The sequence below is a fragment of the Pelodiscus sinensis genome, chromosome 2 (genome assembly GCF_049634645.1).
Source record: "Pelodiscus sinensis isolate JC-2024 chromosome 2, ASM4963464v1, whole genome shotgun sequence".
NCBI lineage: Eukaryota > Metazoa > Chordata > Testudines > Trionychidae > Pelodiscus > Pelodiscus sinensis.
Window position 1 is genome coordinate 157,808,769 of NC_134712.1, and position 18,306 is coordinate 157,827,074.

Consider the following 18,306-nt stretch of genomic DNA (forward strand, 5'->3'; position numbering starts at 1 on the left):
TTTTTATCTTTATATAATATTATTTATATAATATTTTATCTAAGAGTAGACGTCAAAATAATGACCAACATTTGCTGCATCTTGACCACTTCCACAATATTGGTTCCAAAACAATGGTTTATTATTGTTCTATTAAAATGTGTTAATTTCATTCATCATGGATCGGTGTCATAACATCTGACACTTCCAACTTAGTGGTTTCTAACTTATTGCTTCAAACTTCTGACAGGTATGCAAATCAAGTACTTGCCTGAGCAAACAGCCAATTAGCTGTATACCAGGTTTTGGTATGAACAACATAGATGCAAGTAAATGTACTTCCTCGACCAGGCATGTCAAACTTGGAAAACCTGACCTTCTATTTAATGAACATTGATTCAGCCTAATGACACTTGCAGTTACTGACTGTGTCACCAGCCTTCCTTCTTACTGACTTTGGACCTGATCCAAAGCCTGCTGAAATTAATTAAAAAGATTCCCACAGACTTCAATGGGACTTAGAAGCCTATTATGCATTTCAGTTAGAAGGCAGCTCATTTATCAATGCAATGCATGAAATGCAAGGATGTACTACATGAAACAGGACATTGAAGATTTAATCACAGAATTCTACACTATCCATTCTTTTACTTTTTGAGGCACATATATTTTATTAAACTTATATTTCATAAGCAGGGCTCGACAAATAATACAATCTACTCGCCCGTGGCGAGTAGATTGTAACCCGGAAGAGCCGGGTTCGGGCGAACTGCGCATGCGCAGAATGATCTGCGCATGCGCAGCTTACCAGACAGCGCAGCTGGCAAGCGGGGCTCGCCACGGTTCAGCGAGCCCTGTTCATAAGGAACGATTAAATCCAGCACTTGACATCTAGTAAAGATTATTGGAATTCGAACCGCTATGCCATCAAGTGCCAGTGATGCCCCTCTGCCATGTATATTGGCCAAACTGGACAGGCTCTACAAGAAATGATTAATAGACAAATCAGATATTCAAAAAGGTAACACGCAGAAACCTGTTGGGCAACATTTTAACTTGCTAAGACACTCATTAATGGATCTCAAAGTTACTGTATTATTGCAAGCCACTTTCAAAAACCAGCTTGAAAGGGAAGCTGCAGAACTTACATTTCATTTATAAGTTTGATACTTGCAACAGAGGTCTAAACAAAGACCTTGTGTGGATGGCCCACTATATTCCACATCCTAATGACATAAAAAAAACCAAGCACGGGGTACTGAAAAGCACTTAGTACCCACTCTATCAGCTTCATTTAGCAAGGACACTACTTTTTTCCTTTTCTCTCTCCTCCCTTCCCCAACCCTTCTCTTTTTCTGCTATTTATTTGGGAACAGGACCCCTTAACTCCATTGATCTGAAGAAGTGGGTTGTGCCCATGAAAGGTCATGACATGATCTACATTTTTGTTGGTCTCTAAGGTGCTGCAAGACTATTTGTTATTTAAGTGTTTTCACCTAATAGGTAATACCCATTTAGTGAATAAATATTACATTAATATAAAATCTTACAAACCCAAAATGTATGTATCAACTATTGATTCCCTCCCCTGTGCAGGAATCTCTGTATTAATGATTGTAATGATTAATGTAGCCACTTAGTGTGCTAAAAAAAAGTTGCATTGTTTGCACTTACACATCTTGTGTTGAATAGGTGCATGGATGATCCTGGTCTGCAAAATCTCTCAGCAGCACATAAGAAAGGTTTCCTAAATCATCACTTTCAGTGCTGCTCAGTGGAGAGAAGGAATAAATAACAAAGTAATTAGAACTAAGGAAACACACATTCCTGCTCATGAGGTAGAAATTGAGAAATAAATCTGTTCAAAACATCTGCCCTAGCTCAACATTCACAATCTTTGAGACATAAAATCACAGTTGATTAAATCATTGATTAAAAACTAAACATTAAGTGTGAAGGAATTAAAAGTAAAGTTTACTACATGGACCTTAACTCTGCCTATGCTACAGTTACAGGCATAACTCTCCACCAGTTGCCATAAAAAAGAAATGCAAGACTTTCACATGTTATGAGTTCAATAGTATAGACTTATGCTTCATGATAGAACCTGCATTTGCAGACCAAATAAGCTTTGTACACAATGCTTACAGACCTAGTACACTACGCAGAAATAAGCTAAAACAGCTATACACACATGTATGATTGTATGCACATGCCTACATTATATAATCGCATTTTATGACCAAGCTTGAAATAGATTCAGTAGACCCAATCCAGCCTGATCCAAAGCCCCTACTCTTTCACTACCATTTACTTTGTGTCTTAAAACATAATAAGATGCATTTCTGTTACTCAAATGTGCACAATTTACCTCTCATAATTATCTACAAAATTCAAATAAGTGACTAACATACATTTTTGATGGGATGAGCAACTCTCAAGACTTTTTTTTTTTTAAACAGCCACTATAAAATGTGAATTTGACTACTCTGCTTGGAGGAAAAAAATCATATATAATCAAAAACAATGACCCTACTTCAAAGTTGTTAATGATGATGAATGGGGTTTTTACCTAAAGAAGGATTCTGCATTGTCATAAAGGCTTGGCATCAACTTCAGTGAAGGATAATCAATAGCTAATGGCTTCACAGTAAACAAGGCCATTGCCATGGCAACAAAGAGGACAGGCAGCAGAACATTTGACAGAGTTCCTCTCCAGTCTCGCCTGGTGTGGTGAAACCGCTTCATTAAAAGGGCAGCAATCTGTGTGAGAACAAGCCTTGTTCCACGTACGCTCTGGGCATCCATGAGTGCGTTACCTGCCAGGAGACAAACAAACTTCTTCACAAACATGAACTGTCTTTCCTCTTAAGTCACGATTCCCATCTGATGCTAGGTGCTCAAAGAACAAGGGTATCCTTTAAAAAATGTGTACGTGTTTCTGTTTCTATCTCTATTTACCTTGCTTGTGAAATATTTAGCCCCATCAAGGATAAAAATAAAACAGCCATAACAACAAATGACGATAAAGCAATATTACAGGCCAAATCTTGCACTCATGACTCAGGCAAAAATAACTACTGTACTTAACTCCAGGGTTGAAGTCAATGAGAGTTTTGATTGAGTATGGACCATGGGGCAGATGGAAGGAACTGGAACAGTAAAACCACAAACAATCCTGCTGATTATTTTCACTATAAGGTATTTTGTGCTTTCAAAGTGCTAAACAAATATTCTCTCTCAAATATCAACAGTTACCTACTAGTCTCTGGAGAAGGCAGCATAGGGATGTATTGCTCCACAGGGAGTAGAAAAGGCCTCAGGAATGCACAAACCTGGCCACCGCAACTCATAAAAGATTGTGGAGCCTGCAGTAGTCTTTGGGATGGTGCAGCTTGCTCCCATGAGGATTCCTAGGGAGACCAGCAGCTGTTGGGTATTTCTCTATTACCTGCCCTTACCATGAGGGAATCATGTCTGTGCTGACTCCCTGAATCTATCAGCCTCTGGAAACACAAGCAGAACATTTCAGGCCTCTGTAAGTCTCATTCTCCCTCTACAGAAACAAGAAATTGTATTCTGGCACCTTAGAGACTAACCCAAATATACAGAATCACGAGCTTTCATGGGCAAAATCCACTTCATCAGATGAATTGGAGAGAAAATAAAATAAACCAAGAGACATATTTAACAGCAGCAGAAGTACCTGTCAGTTGCAGGGCCTATGATACTGAGGCTATTTAAGTGGACTGCATGTGTCCCATACATGGCTTTTGATGCAGGAATGCAGATGTTAATGGCAGGTGAAACTGGCTTTGTAATTCCCCAACCAATTTAAACCTTGTACTCTACCATTTCCACTCCAATTCATCTGATGAATTGGGTTTTGCCCATGAAAGCTTATGATTCTAAAAATGTTGGTTAGCCTCTAAGGTACCACAGGACCACTCGTTTTTCAAGTTACAGAATAACATGGCTACCCCTCTAAGATTTTTCCTCTACAGGTTTGGGATAGCCACATACCAGCCCCTGAATCCTCCAGGGGTCTTTCTGGAATGCTCAGTTCCTGCTCCACTGCATGCACACACACAATTGTTTGATTCACTATTCCCAAAGGAACTGTATACATCAGCTTCCATGATTTAACTCGGGATCCTCACTCTCTCTAATTAACTCATAGCATTTAATTTACATGCCCGTACGCAGGAATTTCTATGAGAAGTGAGAGCCTTAGGGGTAGTGCATGCCATGGGAGGGGATGGTGGCTGCCCCAGCCTCACCATGGTAGCCCAGCCCCATCCCTGGCCTCACTCCTGGGGGAGTGGGGATATCAGCCCCAGCTTTCCCTCGGCCAGCCGGGGCACTGGGGAGGGAGGTTAGGGCAATTTGCTGATCCTGCCTTCTTCCACCAAGCCCAAGCATGGGGGAGAGAGGCTGGTTTAATACACTGCCCCAGCCTCATGTTTACTTAGGAGATCTTGGGGGGTGCCTTCACACACTTTGCACCTCCCACCCCACGTAAGGCCTGATTTATACACATACACAAATCTGTTTATCATCAAGGAACAGAGATTCAAGTGACAGAATGTAAGACTATTGGAAACAAAGCAAAATCATAACATGCTTTCTCTTACAAGACAGCTTATCCCACATCCTTCTCTCAGCAGGCTGGCTGAACTCCTCCCTTTTCTTTCATAAGATCAAGCTAACTGACAGCTTGTCTTCATAGATGAAATGATAACCAAGGGCTCATCCATTGCACACCACATATAGTTTGCAAAGTTCACTCTCACTCCTAAGCGGGATGACTTCTTCTGTTTTTGTTCTTTCCCCACGCCTGCACATCTTGTGGATTGACATCTTGTTCCAACTGTAAATGGATGCCCACGGCAAAACAACTTATACTTAATTTGCACATAACCAGCCATGTGTGTTCCTTCTTCCTTGCCTGCACTAAGAATGTGCATGAATAGTCGATCAGTCAATTAACCAATAATCTTAGGCTTATCAATGAATCTAGGCAACTACTATCATTCCCACCCTCCTTGCTGCCTCTATACCAGAGGCAGCAAAGGGGAGGTAGGGGGACAGAGGAGGTTGTTGCAAAGCAGTCTCCACCCGCTACGAGTCCAGGCCCACTGTGGGCAGGGGCTGCTGCCAGGAAGCAGCCTCTGTCTGAGGCAGTGCTGGTGCTGGCCATGGTCAGAGACTGTTTCAGGGCAGCCTTCTCTGCCCCCTTACAACCTGCCCCCAACAGCCTCTGTCCACAGGTAGCTCGGACCCCCCCATGAACAGGGACTGCTGCCCCCAGTGCTGCTGCCTCTGTATTAGAGGCAGCAGCAGGCAGCCTTTCCACAAGGGGAGCTGGTTTTGAAACTGGCTCCCCGCACAGACCGGCTCCCACCTGGCACCCCATGCTGATGCCTCAGAGAGAAGCAGCAGTGTGGAACACCAGGGGGTTCCCCAGGAGTGGGGCCAGATTGCACTGGCTGCTGGCCTTGCTCCCAGGGACTATCAAATAGTCAACTAACTGCTAAGAATTCATCTGGTTAGTCACCTATTCACTGAACTGATAGCTAACATTCCTAGCCTCCACAGATATGAGAGAGAGAGCTGGGACCAACATCACATCCCATCTCATCTTTGCTGCCTTTGGGGCTCTGTGCACAGCTTGGAGAACGTGGAGTATACATTGTTGTCAGGTCTTTGCACAAGCCATTAAAAGATGTCATGTTCCCTTGGTTCCCTCTGTGCCTGTTATGATAGTCTTGACCTATGTGGACATCAAGCAACTGATTTAACTTCCGCTGAAATCAATGAAACTTTTTCAATTGGCTTTAATAGGAGCTGGACCACCTACCAAGAGAAAATATAACATCACAGGAATTAAACATAGAAAAGTCCTATTAATGCATTCAGTTAATTTCCTTGCCAGTATAGGAATCTCCTGTATAATACATTTTCTAATGTTTTATCCAACCAAACTAATAGATCCAAATCCCATCTGTTGGATCTTCTACCTCTACCCTGGAGGAAAGTATTTCATATTCTATTAGAGCTCACTTATCATGATTTTTCATGATGATCCCTTTTTTGGTTTCATCTCATTCAAAATTAAACACCGGTGATTTTTATTGATTACTTTCTCTTCATTCTTCAAATTAATATCCTCCAAATACATGTAACACTATTAATATATCTCGTATCCTGATTAAGCTGTAAGTTAGCCAGACTCTCTGTACGTGTGTGCACGCATGCATGTTTTCAACTTTCTCTTTTGGTTAAAAGACATTGATCTCTGGGGTTGCTTTTCAATAGCAGGTATTTGTAATGTAGTAAAACTGAAAGACTTGTTTGCACTAGGGCTCAATAAGATCTAGGAAGAACAGTCATACCTAGTTAGACTTGTCCCTTTCATCTTGCATTCTGTATACTGAACTTTTCACAGATGTTATTTCTGCACTAGATTTTATCAGTTGATTGTACAAGTGCTTTCAATTAGCCTCAAGGTCAACTGTCTCTTCCCTTTCATAGTTTCTTCTGATGTATTCTAATTTTCTTCTTTAATTTTGATAGGTGACTACTCATACAGACATGGGGCATTGTTTTATTTAAAGAAACATAAAATCATGGCAGTTGTAGAGGAAGAAGAAAAGCTTAGTGAATTAGCCTTGATACAGATAAGAGGAGAGAATTGAACAGATGAAGATAAAGGCAAAATTAAAAAGCTAAATTTACTTTAAACCTTAGAATTGTGAAGAACATGAACAAAATTTAGTTCATATTCCCATACTACGTATCCTCAATGGAAGTCCATTAATCTGCATGGGACATTGCACAGAACTCAGCCAACAGGTTTCTTGTTACATTCAAAATTCTATACATTTTGTCATAAGAAACTGCAGCATTATAACCAAACTTATTCCTCGGTGCGGAGAGGCGCGGCGTCGGCGCGGCCCTCCCCGAGGGCCACGCAGGGTCCTCTGCCCTCCCCTCTGATTTCCCTCACCCAAGGTCTCATCCTCTCCGTGCTCCCCGATCACCCAAGAGCCCTGTCCCGAGTCTGACAGGGTCTGTCCACGCTCGGTCTACTGCGAGTGGCTTCCGCGTTGGCGCGACAGGGGGTAGGGGGGCTCGGGCCCAGCCTCACTCTGAGCCCAGACCCAGGGCCCAAAGGTCTGGGGGGATACGCCAATCCCCTCAGTCCTGATTGGTGGGGGACGGAACCCCCTAAACACACCAACCCCCCAGGTTCCAGCACCCTGCCCTGGGTCGCTTCCTACCTCCCTCGCCGGGCCACCGTGACGACTGGGTCTCAGGGGTCTATGCAGACGGGGTCCGAGGTGCCTCTGTCGGTGCTTCCTCCTCCCACCTGCGTGTCTGCCTTCCCCCCTTTGTCTCTGGTGGCAGCGCTCCTTTTAAGCATCCCGCCGCAATGACGTCCTCCCTAGTGGGGCCGGCACGCCCCCTCCGCAGGGGCGGCTGGCCTGCCAGGGCACTGACGCGGGTCGACGCCATGGGCCGTGTCAGCGCCCGGCGCTCTGGCACAGCTGGGGAAGCGGCGGTGGAGTCGGGCGCAACTGATCGGGGCTGCCGCTCGGCCCCACCCGCGACAGAACAAGCTGTGCAGGGCAGGAACCAGCGCAGGGCCACCGCTTCTCCCCAGCAAGCCGGGGACAGCGCCCGGTGTGTGGGGCGTGGGGGCTGCCCCGTCACACTCAGGAAAAAGGGAAGAAAAACATAGTAGCAAATTAAGTCAGGGATTTCAACAGAGAAAACAAAGGAATTGCAAAGACTGGATCAGAAGGTCCATATAGTACAGCATCCTGGCCAATAGTGACCAGCACCAGATGCTTCATGGGAAGGTACAAGGAGCCCCCCTTATGGCAATATGGGATAATTGACCACAAAGAAAAGACTCTTCATGATCCAAAACACTGAGATTGATTTAACCCTAACACATTGTAGCACCTTTTCTATCAACAATCCAAAATTTTCCAATCTATCACCATGTAATCATTTTTCCACATTCCCTAACCATTCTTACTGATATCTCTGAGCCCCCTCTACTTCTGCAATATGAACTTTGAGCTGAGTGACCAGTACTGCGCACACTGTTCCAGATGAGGGCGAATCACTGATTTATACAAATGGCGTTTATCTTCTTTGTATTGTTCTCCATATCATTCTTTATACAATCTACAGTTATAGTTGCTTTTTATTACACCTAATAGGACTCGAGGAATGGGTAAACACAAGCTCACCCACAGCAAAAGGTCCTTTCTCCCAGGCTGTATATGAAATAAATGTCTATCTTGACCTCCTTTCCACAGTTATGACCAAAGCCTGTTCCTGAATTCCCAAGGTATTAAATCACTTGGAAGATGAATAATTTGAATCTGATTTCTACATATATTTGAAAGTCACCCAGGCATGACCTGTTTTCTTCATTGACAATTTGCTTATACCTGGAATTCAGAGTGTCATTTTTATTTTGAAGTAATTCCCTACATCCCTTTTGTATACATGTCAGGAGGCATAAGTGAAGCACAAGACTTATTCCACAGCTGGTAAAGTAATTCTAAAGGACAGAAAAGGAACAGCCAAGCTCCCAATTATGAATTTAACTTTCATGCTGACAGTGTATAGGAATCTTCACATGAATAATTTAGCTGATAAAATTAAAATCTGACCCAACTGTTAGAAATTGTCTTACATGACTTATGAGTGCAATTATGTGCAAGAAGTACAATTATGTCCACAATTAAATTGTGCTTCCCAATTCACAGAAATTCTCCCTTTGCATTTCAGAGAAGAATACTAGTGAATTTTAATTCAAGAAGCTACAAAAAAAGATACAAAGAAATCAACTTATTTCAATAAGTCCTGTAAGTTTTGGACTCCAGGAACTCAAGTTTATAACTCATTCAAAAGTTTGGATGCTCCAGAGTTCTCAATGGTACCAGAGGTTTTGAAGTTTTCATTTAGGATATAAAATTGTGCTAAAATTAGTTAAAATCAATTTAAATTAATATACATTGTTTTTTCATCACAACAGAAGGAAGGAGGGTATCTAGTGGTTACAGCAGATGACTACAACTCAAAGGTCCTACCATCTGTTTTGAATGAGTAACTTATTCAACAGCAAGGCTAAATGACTTGCCCAAAAACCATCTCTGCATTTGTTTACCCAACTGTAAACCAAAGGTATTTATTTACATCACAAGTGTTGTGAAGATTTTCATAAAGTGTCTTCAGATTTTTGGATGAAAAGTGCTTTAACAAGGAAAGTATGAAATTCTTTCATCCGGCCCTTGTAGCAAGTCCCAGCCTTACCCCCTAATACACTGCCTGGGAGCTGGGGAGGCTCAAGCCCTTTCAACTGTCTCTATTTAAAGGTCTCGTACCTTCCTCACGGCTCCCAGGCAACATGGTAGCAGATGTCCAGCAGGCGCAAGCCCTTTAAATAGAAGCAGTTGAAAGGGCTTGAGTCACCCCATCGGTCAGGGGCGGAATTTCAGATTTTGGTTGGGGGCAGTGAGCTCTTCACTTCATGCCCTGATAGACAGAGGGGGAAGAGAGTGAAAGCGGGGGGGAGGGGGGGAGATGAGGACAGCAGCTTCAGCAGTGTTACTGAGCATGCCCAGTAGCAAATGGGGGGGGGGGGCGGATTCCATCTGCCCTTCCCCCATGCACATATCACCTCTTTCTAGGGTACTAAGGCACTGGAAATTCTAGATTTTTTGGCGGACAACTTAGCAATTTGCTGACCGAAGCCCTGTATCTAATTCCTCTATAAAAGAAAGAAAATTTAAATAAATTAGAGACCCATTGAGCTCTAATATTAACATGTTCTAACATCTTATAGCAAGTCTCTTAAGGGAAACTGGTTAGCCTTAACATTTTAATATACAGTCTTATTTTCTTACTGACTGGAGGGAGGGAGGGAGGGAGGGAGGAAGAGAGAGAGAGAGAGAGAGAGAGACTGACTCACTCTGTCAGGACTCCTGGGTGCTCTCTCAGCTCTGGGAGTAGTGTGGGGTCTAGTGGGTTACAGCAGGGGGAAAATATATTCACGCTCTATATATGATAAGAATGGCCAGACTGAGTCAAGACCAATGGTCCATCCAGCCCACTACCCTGTTTTCTGACACTGTCCAGTGCCCGGTGTGTCAGAAGGCATGAACAGAACAAGTAATCATCAAATTACCCGCTTCCGGCAAACAGAGGTTAGGGACACCATTCCTGCCCATCCTGGCTAGTAGCCATTGATGCACCTATCCTCCCTAAGCTTATTTTGTTCTTATTGGAACTCTGTCTTTGGGTCTTTCCACCATCTCCTGGGAAAGTGTTCCACAAGTGGCCTGTGAAGAAATAATTTGTTTTAAATCTGCAGCCTATAAATTTAATTTAATTCTTGTGTTACAATAGTGAAGGAGAAAATAACATTTTCGTATTCTATTTTTTCACATCATTCATTATTTTCTAAACCCTTAACATTCTCTCATCCTTTAGTCCAGGTCTGGCCAAGAGCCTGTCAGGGAGCCGGCCAAGCTCTTTCATCCAGCCCACTAACACGTTGCCTGGAAGCCAGGGAGGAGGAAGCCCTTTCAACTTCTTCTATTTAATGGGCTCTGCATTCCCTGCGGCTGACAGGTAACATGTTAGCAGCCACAGGGAAGCCACAAGCCCTTTAAAGAGACGCAGTTGAAAGGGCTTGCGCCTCCTCGGTGGGCAGCCTCCTCGGTGACCAGCTCCCAGGCAATGTGTTAGCAGTGGGGCCAAGAGCTGTGAGTCCTTTCAACTGCTTCTATTTAAAGGGCTTGTTCCTTCCAGTAGGTTGCTAAGGTGTGGGCCTTTTAAATAGCAGGAGTGGAAAGAACTCACAGCTCCTGCTGGTCCCCTAATACATTGCTTGGGAATCACAGAGGAGGTATAAGCCCTTTCAACACCTGCTATTTAAAAGCCCCGCCCTTTCACCTGAGGCCCCACACCTTCTGGGGCAGCCCGTAACCACTTCAAAAATGTTTGAAGTGGCCCTCCTTCAAAAATTATTTCCTACCCCTAATATAGACAATCTCTAGTCTACCTGTTTGTCTAACATCCTCTGAAATATCTCCAATGATAGAGATTCCATAACCTCCCTTGGCAACTTATTCCAGTACTTAACCATCCTAGCAGTTAAGAAGGCTTTCCTAATGTCCAACCTAAAGCTCCCTTGCTGCAATTTAAGCACAATGTTTCTTGTCCTATTCTCAAAACTTAAGGGGAATTATTCTTCTCTTTATGCCTTATAGCAATCTTCTCTCCATATAAAAACTAGTATGTCCCCTCTCAGTCTTCTTTTCTTCAAACTAAAAATCACCTGTTTTGTCAATCTTTCCTCATAGGTCATGTTTTCTAGACCTTTAAGCATTTTTGTTGCTTTTCTCTGGGCCTTTTCCCATTTGTCCACATCTTTCCTGAAATGTGTCACCCAAAACTGGACACAATACTCCAGTTGAAGCCTAATCAGTATGAAGCAGAGTGGAAGAATTACTTCTCATACTTTGCAACATTCCTGCTAGTACAACCCAGAATGATTGTTTTGTTTGTTTGTTTTCAACAATATTATACTGTTAACTCATCTTTACCTTGTGGTCCACTATGATCTCCAGATCCCTTTCTACAGTACTTCTTCCTAAGCAGCATTTCCCATTTTGTAGGGGAACTATGTAACTGATTATTCCTTCCTACATGAAGTACATTGCATTCGTCCTCATTGAATTTCATCCTATTTATTTCAGACCATTTCTCAAGCTTGTCTAAAGTATTTTGAATCCTCTTATCTAAAGAACTTGTACTTCTTTCCAATTCAGCATCATTTGCAACTTTACGGCTATGTCTAGACTGGCATGATTTTCCGCAAATGCTTTTAACAGAAAAGTTTTTCCGTTAAAAGCATTCGCGGAAAAGAGCATCTAGATTGGCACGGACGCAGTTTTGTGCAAGAAAGCCCTGATCACCATTTTCGCCATCGGGGCTTTTTTTGCGCAGAACAGTTTTCAGCTGTCTATACTGGCCGTTTTGCGCAAAAGCATTTCCGGAAAAGGGCTTTTGCCCGAACGGGAGCAGCATAGTATTTGCGGAACTTACGTTAGATCATCAGTGTTCTTGAGCAAATTCAAGCAGCCAGTGAAGACAGCTGGCAAGTTTTCCCGCAAAAGCTACTGCTTTTGCGAAAAAACTTGCTAGTCTAGATGCAGCCTACGTGGGTATTCTCTATGCTATTATCTAAATCACTGATAAAAATATTGAACAGAGTCAAACCCAGAACTGATTCCTGCAGGACCCCTTACAATTTGCCCTTCTAGCTTACTATAAACTATTGGTAACTACTGCCTGGGAACTGTTAGCCAACCAGGTATGCATCCACTTTATAATAAAATAGGTCACATTTCCCTAGTTTGCTCATGAGAAGCTCATCTGAGACAGTATCAAAAACCAAAGTCAATATACACAATACCAACTACTTCCCTCCCCACATACCCTTCCATTCACCAGGCTTGTTACCCTCTCAAAGAAAGCTGTTAGGTTGGCTTGACATTATTTGCTCTAGACAATAATGTAATAAGTAAGTCAGCATGGATTTATCTTCTAGGTGTTTCCATCATTATTTGCTCTATTATCTTTACAGGTACTAAAGTTAAACTGACTGATCTGTAATTCCCCAGGTTGTCCTTATTTTATAGATAGGTGCAATATTTGCCCTTTTCCAGTCATCTAGAATCTCTCCTGTCTTCCACAACTTTTCAAAGAAAATAGCGCTGATATCGCTTCAGTCTGCTCCTTGAATGTTTTTTGATTTATTCCATCAGGTCCTGGGGACTTGAAGACATCTAACTTTTGTCTAAGTAATTGTAAGTAGTTATTTCTCTATTTAGCCTCTGATCCTCTCTCTTTTTTCACTGGCATTCCTTGTGTTAGACATCCAAGCACTACTAATCTTTTTGGTGAGAGCTGAAACAAAAAAGGTCATTTAGCACTTCTGTCATTTTCACATTTTCTATTATTGTCACCCTCCAATGCTTGAGTAGTTCTATGCATAGAAACTCTACCATGGAAGGCATAAACTACAAGCTAAAACTTGAATTTATTTGAATTTGCAGGAAATAGAAACTGACTAAAACTTACAACTGTTATATGAGAAAATATTTTCAAAATGAAACATTGTGTTGCATTTCATTTGAAATATTTCAGACTCACAGAGTCACTGAATTTCAAGTCAGAAGAAACCACCAACTTGTCTGATCTTTAGTATATCACAAGACACCAGCACCATTCAGCACACACCAATGCTAAATCCAGCAAGCAAAAGTAGTCCAAAATATTACAGCCCACAAGCGATTATACTTTTATGTACCAGATTAAAGAATCTGAAACAATTTTATTTGAGAAGTTTATTCAAAACAATTCATTTTTGTTTTAGGATGTGTCCTCCAGAAAATATTGATTTCAATGAAACCTATTTTTCAATGGGAAAATTTTCCAGATGAAAAATTTCAGCCAGCTGTGGAACTGAGCTATATATTTATGTCCCTCTGCAAACAAGCTTTCTATGGAGCTTAAGATTCATGCACAGAAGAAGAGAAGCAGCTTGGCAGAAGGAGGAGTGACCAGAGCTTGTGAATTACAGTAGTTGAACCTGGATAGCAGGCACAGAGTAATTCAGTGCAACTCCAGGACCTGGTGGAAGGGAATTTTCCTACTTCAACCGACCTCAGACTGACTTAGCCCATTGTTTCAGGCATTAGACAGAGGATTTCCTTTATGTATGTAAGGCATTCAAATAGCTTAAGATATCACATATTAGGTATTTTATCACAAACCATAAGAACTGAGTCTGGGACACCACGGTTATCGCCATCATCATCTGATAAACAAGTGGCTGAGAAGCAGTATAGCATGCACCAAAACACACACAAAAAGATGGGCTTCGTTAGCGAAATCTTTCTGGCAATTTTTTTGGACATTTCTAGGTATCCAGTTGCAGCAATTCTCAAAGTTCTACGGAGAGAGGAAATCTCTTCATTTATATGCCACAGACCCTTCACTGCTTTTGGAGGAACAGGTTTGACTCAGCCCATCACTTACTATTCATAAGGAGGAATTTATTGTTAGGCTTTCGTTACCCTCAAATTTACTCATATGGGGCTAACTTTACACAGCCTACCTCAGTAGTTACAAACAGATCAGGGTTTCTCTTAACTGAGGCTGCTAGATCTCACAAGACCTTCCCTGTCAAAAAAAAATCCACCAACATTGAAGCCACCCTAGGCATTGATGCCACATCACACTCCCATTCCAGCAATATTTACAAAAAAGTATAGCAGGAGTTGCATTTAGTTCTATGCTACAGTGTTTGGGCTGACAGAGCTTAGGATGATAGTAGCAATACACCTAGCCAATGTGTGAATGGGAGCAAGCACCTCATGGCTCTCTCAAAGGTGTATCAATGGCTTGTGGGAGAATCAGGGATTGGTCCTGCTTTGGGTAGGGGGCTGGACTTGATGACCTCCTGAGCTCTCTTCCAACTCTGTGATTCTATGATCCTTACCCATAGGCAAAATACATAATTGTGTAGGGCACCTGAATATCTGGGGCACCACTGGGTCTGAATGTCCATCCATCTACCTCTTTCTATTCCTGTTCGGTGGCTCTGCTTCCTCCAGGGAGATCTAATTAATTTACAAGTGAAAAAGCCTGCCAGAAGCAGAATACTGAACCTGAGAGTCATCCAAGTGATAATGAAGCCATTTAACAGGTGTTAGCCAACCCTAGGTATGTAATGTCCATTTCTGAATTTACTATGTTAGTTCACAGGACCATAGTTTAAAATCTGCTTTAAAAATATTTCATTCACGTGTTAATGAAGATTATGAAAGCACAGCTCTAAAAAAATCTTCATCCTCCCTTGGCTGACATTGAGTATTTGGGCACCAATTTAATAGTACTGTGTAGAGCCTCATAAATCCTAAAGATGTCCCTGGAGAGAACAGGCATCTGACTGTTATCAGCTGCAGGGAAGGATAAGGTTGAGCCTTCAGGGTGGTAAGAAAAGTAAAATGAGGATGGGTGTACAGACAGCCACACCTGTTCACTTCCCACCTCCAACAAGAAGTGTATTTTTAATGTTTCTTTCTGGGATTTTTCTACACTAATGACAGACATGTATCTCAACTACAATCCCAAACTAAATCCAGACTCTGTGTTTGGGATTAATGTTTAGGTTTGTCTCCGAAGGTAAACATATTGTAAAGTTCCATACAAAATAGATATTGAATGCTGATTTTAAAATTCTGCTAATACATTCTAAAGTAAAAAAAAAAAAAAGCCACAAGAATCACAGCCTGTCCCCTATTGTGGCTTTTATTTCAATTCCATATACCACACCATGTAACACTCTGAGAAATGCATAGAACACAACTCAGGATCAATCTGTCAATGTGTGATCAAATAAATGAGGCACACATTCTTTTTCTGCTTGCTGGAAAAAAAAGCAGGTAAGTAAGCAATTTTCCAGTTGTCATGCATCTGTGATTCAAATGACATGCGGCTGTTACAAACATTTCACCACTGATTCAAAAACTCACTACTACTCACACACACACAGCAAAGACAATGGCCACAATGTTAACGGCATCAGCTTCTCCTGCCTTATGGGAGATTATTTTGGGAGAGATAACTAACAAATGGATAATCCATTGTACCTTGCATTGTATCTTGAGTACTGTTGGCTAAACAATATTTGGAGTCTCAGCTGCACCTGGATCAGGGAGTTGGCTGCATAACCACTGCTGACACACATTAAGCTCTGTGTTATTGATGGACATGTGAGATCACAACTTCAAAGTGAGTGGAAGATGCACACACATTTTCATAAGCAGTATGAATAATATCAAAAGAAGAAAAAATACGCTCTAGCAATCCTTCAGTATAGGCTACTGAAGCACCATTAACATTGCCAACCTCTGTCTGACTTTCTGTGAAAGTGTTAAATCAGACAAAGGAAGTCTCAACAGGCAAGCTGCTTTCCAGATGGTCACCCATGGATGTACCAAAGTGAATCCTCAATCTTCTTAATTGGAAAACTAACATAACTAAGCATATCAGGAATATGCAATCAAATGAAATGTGCATACCTCTCAATTAATTCATTTCAGGATACTTTTTAGACATCACCACCACCAGAGTATGTTATACAATTTAGCTTTGAAATTTTATAAAGAGCTGTGCTAATGAAAAGTTAAAGCAGGAATTTATTCGAACACACACTCTTCTGAAAATGTTATTGGACAAAATTCCTTTCCCTCATTCATTCTGATAACTCACTAGGCTGGATTAATCCAATAGCTGCAAATAGAAACAAAGATTTTAATTAACTGAACCTACAGTTTTATTATCTCATAAGGTTCTCTCTGATGTGTGTGGTACATCTAAGTAGGTCAGATAAACAGAGAAAATGATGTGTAGTCAGAGACAGAACTGTGCTCATCATGCATAAAATCTCACTTATGCAGAGATCCCAGATAAGATTTCTGCACTATACAAGTGCAACTTAATCCCTATTTGGAAGATCAAACATGTGTGGCACAGCTCATAATCACAATCAGTGAAACACAAGATCATTCCATGAACAGTCCGGAACAGAACCCAGGACTCTAACGTGGTAGACCTAAATCCCGTCTGCTGGACTGGACTCTCTGCCTTTCAATATTTATTCTCCCTCCTCCCACTAAACCAGATTCTTTTCCCAGAGCCTGGGATATCAAGCTGACTTTATGTTCTGCATTAGGAAACAGTTGTGCAACCCCCTTGAAAAGTGTGGCTTAAGTCCTCCGCTAGTGCATGAACTAAGTAATGGCTAGCAACTACTACTGTAGTTCAAACAGTGGCGATCCAATCTTCGCCAGGGTGGGGTCGGGGGGGGGGGGGGGGGTGAAATCTGTTAGGTAGGCCAGGTCTACACGACCAGTGCTGCTGCAATTGATGCAATGCTTCAGTATCAATATCGTGGGTCTGGTGAAGACTTGCTAAGTAAATGGCAGAGTGCTCTCCTGTCAGTTCCGGTACTCCAGCTCTTTGAGAAGAGTAAGAGAACTCAGTGGGAAAGCATCTCCCATTGACAAAAGGTTTTTTTCATGCCTCCACTTCATCTGGTTAAAAAACAAAACAAACCACATTCTCATATACCAAAAATTACTCCCCAAAACAATAGGAGTAAGCAATGCTTACTGGAAAAAAATTCAAGTTTCAGGGTGGGCATGAGTTATTTTAGCTGAAGTTTTGTTTTATTATTTTCTTTTGAGAAATCTGTAATCAAATGGAATTGCACTTTTTGATGGAGGTACCATCAACACTAGACACAGTCTTGTTAGCACAACTCTACAACATAATTAGTTGTATTTTATGTATGGTAGTTAATCATTAGATAGTTATGCATTAGATGAGACAAAACATCAATGACTCACCATCACAGCTCTTTCATTAGCCATTGTATAAACTATTTCAGAAATAAAAATTCTTTTAATTAGAACTCTGTATTCTTAGCAGTATTTTTCCTACTGTACAAGAAAACATGACAGTACTTCAGCTTCAGATACACCTGATTAATTGAATGCGTCTGAATTTCTTGTCAAGTACCTACTTAAAGTTTTAATATGCGTGTATGTATGCACACACACAAATATATGTAAAAATGTTAATTGATCTTAAATTTCATGGGTTTTTCAGTTATGTTCAATGCTGTAGTATTCAAAATGTCCCACTAATATTCATTATTATTTTTAGTTCTTGAATTAAAGTGGTAGAAATGATCTTCAGAACAACCATCTGAGGTAGGATGGTTTTATCTCAATTTTATATGGGGAACTGAGGCAGAGTGTTAAATTATATCTCAATTGAAAACTTCTTCCAAAAACTAATTTTTTTTCCTTATCTGAGTTTACAAAGACCATACATACACTGTAAAGTACTATGTCTTTTAGGGTTGCTATTTCTTTCAATAATACATATGTAATGTTTACAAAATCTATTTTTTTATGTTTATAACAATTACAAATAAACTGTTTAGTCTGAGTAGCTGCAACCTGGAAATATCACATGTATATGTCCCTTTTATTATGGTATATTCAAATTTAGTATATAAATTGTAATTTACATGAAGACTAAACACAGAGCCTTTGATGTTGATGTTTTATAATGTTCACGTAAAACACTGTAAATTGTTTACCAAAGACCGCCTTGGTTTCCAAACATCATTCTATCTCACAGTACATTAGGTTTTAT

The 18,306-nt window shown here is 41.2% G+C and overlaps 1 protein-coding gene across 1 annotated transcript in view; it reads right to left on the reverse strand.

Moving 5' to 3' along the window:
* ABCA13 (ATP binding cassette subfamily A member 13) overlaps positions 1 to 18,306 on the reverse strand; it is a 281,165-nt gene that overhangs the window by 102,388 nt on the left and 160,471 nt on the right. The window contains exons 43-44 of the mRNA XM_006136374.4: positions 2,552 to 2,798; positions 1,654 to 1,746 (exon numbers count right to left, since the gene is read on the reverse strand). Coding sequence (XP_006136436.3) covers positions 1,654 to 1,746; positions 2,552 to 2,798 — 340 coding nt within the window. The remainder of the gene's footprint in view (positions 1 to 1,653; positions 1,747 to 2,551; positions 2,799 to 18,306) is intronic.